The sequence below is a fragment of the Sturnira hondurensis genome, unplaced genomic scaffold (assembly GCF_014824575.4).
Source record: "Sturnira hondurensis isolate 20B ecotype Veracruz unplaced genomic scaffold, ASM1482457v3 Scaffold0013052, whole genome shotgun sequence".
In the NCBI taxonomy this organism is placed as follows: domain Eukaryota; kingdom Metazoa; phylum Chordata; class Mammalia; order Chiroptera; family Phyllostomidae; genus Sturnira; species Sturnira hondurensis.
This window is the reverse complement of record NW_028085683.1, coordinates 11,501-20,836: the sequence shown is the minus strand read 5'-3', so window position 1 is coordinate 20,836 and position 9,336 is coordinate 11,501. Positions and strand designations below refer to the sequence as shown.

Here is a 9,336-nt window from a genome sequence, read left to right as displayed (position 1 = left end):
AAAGGGTCTCCTGGTCTAGTCCCAGTCAGGGCACATGCTTGGGTTGCAGGCCAAGTCCTTGGTGGGGGGCACATAAGAGACAACCACAGACTGATGTTTTTCTCCCTCTCTTTCTCTTTCTCTTCCCCTCTCTCTAAAAAATAAATAAATAAAACTTTTTAAAATTTTTTAAAAGACAAAAAAATGTAATTAAAAAAATGGATAAGACAATTAGGCACAAAGTCTAACTGGAAGAAGACCAACAAGGAAATAAAAGATTTGAACAGCACTATAAATCAATTAGGACTAAACAGATACCCATAGAAGACTCCATCCAACAATAGCAGAATATAAATCCTTCTTTTTTTTTTTCTTTTTTTGGTAGGTGACAATTTTATTTTTTTTAATTTTTTTTCCCAATTTTTTAAATTATTTTTCAAGTAAATCCTTCTCAAGTGCACATGAAACATTCTCCAAATTAGGCCATATGTTAGGCTATAAAACAAACCTCAATTTAAAAAGATTGGATTTTTTTTAAAAAGGATTGTAATAATAGAAAGTATGTTTTCTGACCACAGTAGAATAATATTAGAAATCAATAAGTGAAAGAAATTTGGAAAACTCACAAATAAGAGAAAATTAAATAACATGCTTCTAAATAACTAATGTATCAAAGAGTAAATCAAAAAGTAAACTAGAAAATACTTCCAGTTGAATGGAAATTAAAGTACAGCATACCAAAACTTACGACGTTTGGCAACATTCCTGATGAATTTTTTTTCCTGCCTGACTTTTTGAGACCTTTTCTGACATAGTAGATACTTTCTGTATGTTTGAGACCCATTCCGTGGGTAGTCATGCACTGCATAATGACATTTCAGTCAACAACAGACTGCATATACAATGAGGGTCCCTTAAGATTATAATGGAGCTGAAAATTCATATTGCTTAATGACTTTATAGCCATGCTAACTTTGTAGCACAATGCATTACACAAATACACTTCTCACCATTGTGTTACAGTTGCCTACAGTATTCAATATAGCAACATACTGTACAGGTTTGTAGCCTAGGAGCTGTAGGAGAACTGCTGCCTTCATCATGAGGCTCCATGAGTTTTCACAATTCAAACTCATGCAGCATTTTTACTTTACTAACAAAAACATCATCAAATTGACAAATACATTGGCAAATCTTTTCTATGTCTTTTCTAATGCTTTCTGGAGTTGATTTATTGACCACTTCTTTCAAGTCATTTGTCTGCACCTCTATTAATGACTTCCATTGTCTTTTTCCAGATTTGGCAGTCCTCTTGTGCTGAGTGTAAGAGTTTTTTCCAAATCTGTTGAATTTTTTAGTAAAATCAACACACAGAATAGATGAAACAAATAATCCTCAGTAGTATTAACATTGACAATGGCTTCCATCATGGGCCATCATTTTTTGACCATCAAGCACATTTTGTCACAGGGTATGATCCATGCCGTGGAACTTAGTAAAGCAGTTTTTGCTCTTAATATCCTCAGTAGTTAGCTTAGATTTTTAAAATACATCTTCATCATTCTGCAGATCACCAAGGCTCACTTCAAAAACATGACCCTTGAAGCCATCAGGTGCAATTTTGGTTCCTTGAGTTCTTGTGACTAGTGTTTTTCCAATATTTCTTACATTGAACATAGCTGGTGCATTCACGTGACACCAATTTTTCTTAGAAATTGGTTCTACCCCTTTCTTCTTCATTGAACATAGCTGGTGCATTCACATGACACCAATTTTTCTTAGAAATTGGTTCTACCCCTTTCTTCTTTTTGTTGCCTTTGGTAAGGCACTTGTTCTTGCCAAACCCCATTGTGCTGCTCAGAACCCTTCCTTCTTTTTTGAGACTTTTTTTGACTTCTCCATCCTGACATGTGGGTGACCCTTCTCTACCTATTTGTGATTTTTCCTGACTTGTTTGATCCACTTACTGACAAATGTGTATCTTCCTGACCTGTTTGAGATCCATCCTTATATACATAAGGACACCGAGACTTTTTCCGCCACCTTTAAGACCCTTTCTGTTTTGTTTGACACTTTTTCTGATGACATTGAGAGTCTTCCTGGCTTTTTTGAGACCCTTTCTGATATGTTTGCAATGCTTTTTAGTGTGTGGTTAAGATCCTTTGTGGTGAATTGGTTGCTGGTTCAACCCATTGGCTGGAAGTCTAGTTTTTAATTCTAAGCAATGAAAGCCAAAAGGGGAAAGAAAAGGTTGCTGAAAACTGATTTATTTGTAATCAAAAATGCCTTGGGCTATTACACTGCTATCTAAAGACCAACCTGAACTTTGTAATTGAGCATTTGTGCATGCAAAAGTACAAAACATTTTGAGTTGCAGGGTAGTGTCAGATCATCATCTAGACCATAAATGATTTATACATTTTAGATACCTGGAAATCACATGGGTCAGGAACAAATAATATACCAAATCTCAGTGAGAAAAAATTACCCAAACATTGTATCTGTGAACCAAATGTAAAGCCTAATAATGATTTGGAGAACTGGATTAAAATGCAAGAAAGTCCCCTAGTGCTTGTGTAAAACTAAATGAACATTATCTTGATTTTTTTAAGTCATCTTGATTTTTAAAAGAATGATCAAATTAAGTTTAAATAGCCACAGTCCACTCATGGGGGTCAATTGGAATTGAACTCCATAGTCAATGCCCTGTCTTTGGGTAAGACTTTGAGGTAAGACCCTCTTTTCAAATCCTGAATAAGGAGTGACTTTACACACTGGGCCCCAAGGTTGTGAAATATGGTCAATGTTCTACTGTTTTTGAAAGAGTTTGCTGAGGTGTCTGATTCCAGGGCACTTGAAGAAAGACAGAACATGGCTGAAAGAGAATTGTGGGGCTGGTTATAGTTAGAGGTCAGAGGTGATTCAGAATACCAGTGTGTCCCAGATGCTGTGGGTAGAGCATGGGCAGGGACAGAGTCAAGCTGGTCATTGCCATGAAGCCACAACAAAAGTGTCTTCCAGGGTGGAGCCAGGAGCCTGAAGCCTAGAAATTAACTAGGTTAAAAGCTCTCAAGGTAACTTGACCATTGACCTTCATCAAATACTTGTCAGTGACCTTGGTTAGCCTTTACAGGCTCAGTAATCTACCTGCCAACCCCTCTGTGTACAGTGCATTAAAGGTCTCACAGATGACACTTCAGCATTGTGCTCTCTGGGATGGATTTTAATGAGTTGGTTGGGTATTTTTTTTTATCTTATTGGAAAATGGGGGATGATGTGCAGTCCCTCTGAATTTGAATATGTGTGGACACAAATATGTCTTTGAGCACTTAGAATTTTATTTTATATTTATTGAGAGAGTTCTTTTGGAGTCATGTAGATATCTGTTTTATCATATATCACCTTTGGATATACATAAAAAAGAAATATTATATGAGAGGATATACTGGTGAAAGTATTCCTGAGATTTCTTCACATTCAAAACCTGACTTTGCTGAATCAACTGTTTTAAATTGAGGTATAGTATACATGCATTATAGTATGTGAAGTGCACCAGTCCAAAAGCTGACTTTCACATATATGATATCTCTCATATAGGGAATCTAAAAAACATACAAACTTGTAAAAGCAGAGAGTAGAATGGTGGTTACTGGGGCTTGGGGGAAGAAGGAGGTGAAGAATGGAAGAGATGTCTAAGGGTAAAAATTAGTAGATAAATAAGTTCCAGAGATCTAAAATACAGTACAGTAATTATAGACAACAAAACTATATTATAAACATTAAACTTGCTAAAAGTTAGATCTTAATTGTTTCCAACACTAGAAGAAACAATAATGTAATGCAATAGAGGTTTTAGCTAACACTACAATGGCAATCATATTGCAATATAAATTTATAAATCTATATATTGTACACCTTAAATAGATGTATATATAATATATACAGGGTCCAGCAGAAGTAGGCCTGCTAGAGTGTGGTTGGTAGGGTAATAATATGGGTGTAACAATTTATAGTTTTAATTCAAACATTTCACCTAAAATGTCATATGGTGTGTTTGAGAGTGATATTGTTATGTTTCAGAATTATGTGCTTATGATTTTGTAATAAAAGATTTTATAATTAAAAAGTGGGATTATTTGTGCTACATCTTGTATATTATACATATGTTCTGATAACCAAAGGTTATACAGCACCTGGGACTCTGATATGTCATTAGTGAGAGTGTAAATTAATACAACCACTATGGAAAAGAGTTTTATTGTATCTAATAAAGTTAAACCTATGCCTATGTTAAGACCCAGAAATACCCAAGAGAAATACATGTATAAGAATATCTATAGCAGCACTGTACTAGTCAACACTAGAATGTCCATCTACAGGAAAATGGATAAATTCATTGCTGCTATACTCATACAATAGAATAATGCACAGCCACAAAAAAGAACAAATTTCTGACACACAATAATATGGATGAATATCACAGATATGATGATGAGTGAAAGAAGCCAGACACAAAGGAGTACAGACTGTATGATTCCATTTATATCAAGTTCATGAACAGGCAAAACTAATAGATTGTGATAGAAGATTGTGATAGAAGTCAAAATAATTACCTTTGTGGAAAATGGCTGTTTTTAACAAACAAACAAATAATGTTCATTGTAAAACAAATAATGCTGCCTGGACCTCTCTTCCCCCACATATCTGCATAACTAACTCTCTCACCTTTAAGTCTTTGTTCAAATGTCACCTTGTCAGGGAGGCTTACGCTTACCACCCTATTATAAATTGCAATCCACACTCTTCAACTCCTGATCCTTTTCATACTCCTTTTATACTTGTTCTATTATACCTCTCAGCTTCTAAAATACTCTAGAGTTTACTTATTAATATATTTTTTGCTTACTACCTGTGTTCCCTAATTTAAATGTAAGGTCAGTTTTGCAAAGGGGCTAGTGGGACACAAGGTTAGGAGTGTTTCAGTCAGGGTTCTCCAGGGAAACAGAACCAATAGGACACCAATAGGAGATTAGATAGATAGATAGGTAGATAAGGAATTGTCTCACATGATTAAGGAGGCTGGCAAGTTCAAAATCTTCGAAGTGAGTTGGCAGGAGACTCAGGAGAGCCAATGATGCCGTTCCAATCCAAAAGCCAATAGGTCAGAGATCCAGCAGAGCCAATGGTACCATTCTAGTCTGAAGGCTATCTACTGTAGAACCATGAATACCAATGTTGCAATGAAGTCTGAAAGCAGTCTGCTAGAGAATTCTCTCTTGCTCAGGGGAGGCTGATCTTTTTGTTCTATCAAGGCCTTCAACTAATTAGATGAGGCCCACCCATACTTATAGGACAATCTGCTTTACTCAAAGTCTGTCAATTTCAGTGTTAATCTCATTCAAAAACACCCTCACAGAAATAACCAGAATAATGTTTAATCAAATATCTTGGCACTTCGTAGCCCAGCCAGGTTGACACATACAGTTAACCATTATAGCAGGGGTGTCAAGCTCATTTCCACCAGGTGTCAAACTCATTTTCATACTCATGTCACCAAATGTAATTTCAATTCCTTAACAGTTAAGGAGTAGTTACATTTATACAGTCTTAAAATTATTTCAGCCCTTTGAAGGCAACCATGAGGCTGATGTGGCCCCCAGTGAAAATGAGTTTAACACCACTGCATTATAGGAAGGTAAGGGCTAGGAAAGACTTTGAATGCTAGTGTTTAGGCTTTGAAAACCAATAAAGATTTAGAGGCCAAAGGATTGGAATGAGGCAGCCTAGAGGCAGCAACAGAATTTAGGAGACTACTATGATAATCCAGGCAAGAGGGAAAGCAGGATAATAACAGGGAGCCAAGAAGGGAGGAAGCAGAGAAAAGCAGTATGGAACTGACAAGACTTGGCAATTGACCAGTCCTGGGAAATGAGGAAAAAGTATGAAAGAAATGACTTCATAAGTTTCAAATCTAGGAGGATGGTGAAGCCACTGAAAAATGGAGGGAACACGACAGAGAAGTTGCCTTCCTCCCTAGGGGCTCCTCTGGTTGAGGGGTTTGGAACATGTTCAGGTTATCAATTGATGTGAACAAACCACCCAAATATGGTGACCTAACAAATAAAATACTCTATTTTGTCCACAAATCTGAGGATGACTGGACTCACATAGCAGTTCTCACTCTGCATCACAATGCATTACATTAGTTTTGTGTTGTTAACAGGAAATTAATTCTTTATAAGGAATTATTAAATGAATGATAAACTAAACAGTGATAGAATCTTTTCTGACACTGAGTAATTCTAGATTCTACCTCATTGCCCTAAAAGAGAGGGAGAAAATTATATGCTGTTTGCACCTCTCCTGTGCCCAGAAAGTGTCCTGAGTTAGAGTATGAAATGGCTAACATGCTTTGTAAGTAGAACTTGGTTGAATTACCCATCTAGCTTTTTTATTAATTTTTTAAAATATATTTTATTGATTATACCATTACAGTTGTTCTATTCCCCCCCTTCATTCCCCTCCACCCTCACACTCCCTCCCCCGCCATTCTCCCTCCCTTAGTTTATAACCACGTGTCTCAAGTTCTTTAGATTCTATATTTCCCCCACTATTCTCTCCCTCCCCCCTATCTATTTTCTACCTACCGTCTATGCTATTTTCTGTGCCTTCTCCCCCCTTCTCCTCCTCCCACCCCCCTGTTTCTAACCCTCCATGTCTTCTTCATTTCTATGGTTCCACTCCTGATCTAGGTGTCCTCTAGGTGTGCTTTTGTTTTAGGTGTGGTTGTTAATACCTGTGTGCTTGCTGTCCTTTCACTGTTCATATTATTCATCATCTTTTTCTTATATAAGTCCCTTTAGCATTTCATATAATAAGGGCTTGGTGATGATGTACTCCTTGAACTTGACCTTATCTGAGAAGCACTTTATCTGTCCTTCCATTCTAAATGAAAGTTTTGCTGGGTAAAGCAATCTTGGCTGTAGGTCTTTGGATTTCGTGACTTGGAATACTTCTTTCCAGCCCATTCTTGCCTGTAAGGTCTCTTAAGAAATCCGCTGACAGTCTGATGGGTACTCCTTTGTAGGTGACTGTCCCCTTATCCCTTGCTGCTTCTAGGATTCTCTCCTTCATTTTAGTCTTGGCTAATGTAATTATGATGTGCCTTGGTGTGTTCCTTCTTGGGTCCAACTTCTTTGGCACTCTCTGAGCTTCCTGGATTTCCTGGAAGTCTATGTCCTTTGCCAGACTGGGGAAGTTCTCCTTTACTATTTGTTCAAATAAGTGTTCCACTCGTGGCTGTTTCTTTCCCCCTTCTGGTACCCCTATAATTCTGATGTTGGAACATTTAAAGATGTCCTGGAGGTTCCTAAGCCTCTCCTCATTTTTTTGAATTCTCATTTCTTCATTCCTTTCTGGTTGGATTTTTCGTTCTTCCTTCTGGTCCATTCCATTGATTTGAGTCCCAGTTTCCTTTCCATCGCTATTGGTTTCCTGGACATCTCCCTTCATTTCAATTAGTTTAGCCTTTATATGTTCCTCTAATTTGTGACTGTACTCTACCAATTCTGTGAGCATCCTGATAAATAGTGTCTTAAATTGGGCTTCTGAGAGGCTGGCAATCTGTTGGTCGCTTAGAGTTATTGGCTCTGGGACTTTGAGTTCCTCTTGCGCCATCTTTTGGAGTGTTTGTGCCCGTTAAGTAGCAGGATCAGAGCCCTAGGTTTTCACCAGAGCAGGGCAACTCAGTCGCTGGGTTGTGATGCTGTATGTGGGGGTGGGGTCAAAGAGGTACAATGGCTTCCCTCTGCCGCCCGCTGCTGCGACCCCCACCGGCACCACAGCCACCACTGTCACCAGGCCCACGCGTTTCGTTCCACTGCACTTGAGTGTGCCACCGCTGTCAGCCTTCCACCACTGGGTTCGTCCCCTGGGGCCTGCGTGGTCGGTCTCATTGTGCGCGAATGTGCGACCTTGGTCAGTCTGCCCCGCACCCTGACTGGCTTTGGGCTGCCCACGCGCCTAGCGCCTAGGTCGGGGGATCTGTCCTGCCCGACCCAGCTCCGCTCCTGGTTCCGCCTCTCTTACGGTTCGTAGCTGTCGGACTTCCGTATAATTCCATATTCTGGTCTTTGGGTGTGTTCTAGTTCTCCAAAACTTTTGTTGTAGTCAAACTTGGTTGTGGGAGAAGGCACAGTGTTTCCACCTATGCCTCCATCTTGGCGGAAGTCCTAGCTTTTTTATTAATTTTATATTTTCCTTTGATTTTAGTTCTGTGTGTGCGACATCCTTTAGTTCACAATCACGCCAAAATTACAGTTAAACTACAGAACAACCATCATTCAGAACTGCCTGAAATTGAGCTGACTGGAAGACCTACAACTAGTGAATTTTTTAAAAGAAGTCACATTGAGACTGGCAGAGACACAGAATGGGCTAGTCCCACCCCCACATGTGACAGATAAAAATTGGGAAGGATATCTCTGCTATTGAGGTCCATCCTGAGGAGCGAGGGAGTCCAGCCCCACACCAGGTCCCCCAGCCCAGGGTTCCAATGCCAGGAAAGAAATTCCCACAACATCTGTCTGTATGTAAAAACCAGCAAGGATTGAGGCTGAGGGAGACAGGCTTCTGGAGTCCCAGGTAGTTCCTCTATTTTTTTTTTTATCCTCACCTGAGGACACTCTCTTTGCTGCCTTTAGAGAGAGGGAGAAGCATTGATCAGCCACCATATACTCTAGACCAGGGATCATAAGCGCTCAGACCAGGAATCATATGTGCTCAGACTGGGGATCGAACCCACAACTTAAGTATGTGCCCTGACCAGGAATTGAATCTGCAACCCTTCTGTCTCAGGATGACTTTCGGACCAACTGAGCTACACCATTCAGGACTCCGACAGTTCCTCTTAAAGAGCCTCTGCACTGACTGACAGGGACTCACTCCCTCTGAGCTCCAGCAGCTTGAAAGGCACCAGAAACATACGAGGAGGAACTGAATTGTCCAGCATCAGGGCAAGATCCGGGGGCGCAGTTCTCTCCTAGACAGAAGTTCTAGAAGAAGCCACTGTTCCTTTGATGGGCCCTCCTCCACAGAGCCACCAGGCCCGCACCAAGTCTGACACTCCATCAACCTGGTTCACACTGTTTGCCCCACCCTGGTAATTTCCTGACACCCTGCCCCACCCAACTTTCAGGCCCACCCAAACTTTTTCCATTGGCTTTTCCATAGGAAAGGCCTGTCTTGACTAATGCTTAGATTTTCCTAAAATCTCTCAAACAAGCAGCGTCTGGCCTCAGCAAGCCCCATATCTCCAGGCCCAGCACTAGCAGCAGCCAGACTTAGTTCATAGCTTGA

At 39.8% G+C, this 9,336-nt stretch overlaps 1 protein-coding gene across 1 annotated transcript; it reads right to left on the bottom strand.

Annotated features, from left to right (window-relative positions):
* Positions 1-1,506: 1,506 nt before the first annotated feature.
* LOC118997306 (40S ribosomal protein S3a-like) lies at positions 1,507-1,843 on the bottom strand. Its single transcript, XM_037060899.1, has 2 exons — positions 1,775-1,843; positions 1,507-1,713 (listed from the first exon to the last, which is right to left on the bottom strand). The coding sequence occupies exons 1-2, from the start codon at positions 1,826-1,828 to the stop codon at positions 1,522-1,524; spliced, it is 246 nt and encodes an 81-aa protein (XP_036916794.1). The 5' UTR covers positions 1,829-1,843; the 3' UTR covers positions 1,507-1,521.
* Between the last annotated feature and the right edge of the window lie 7,493 nt (positions 1,844-9,336).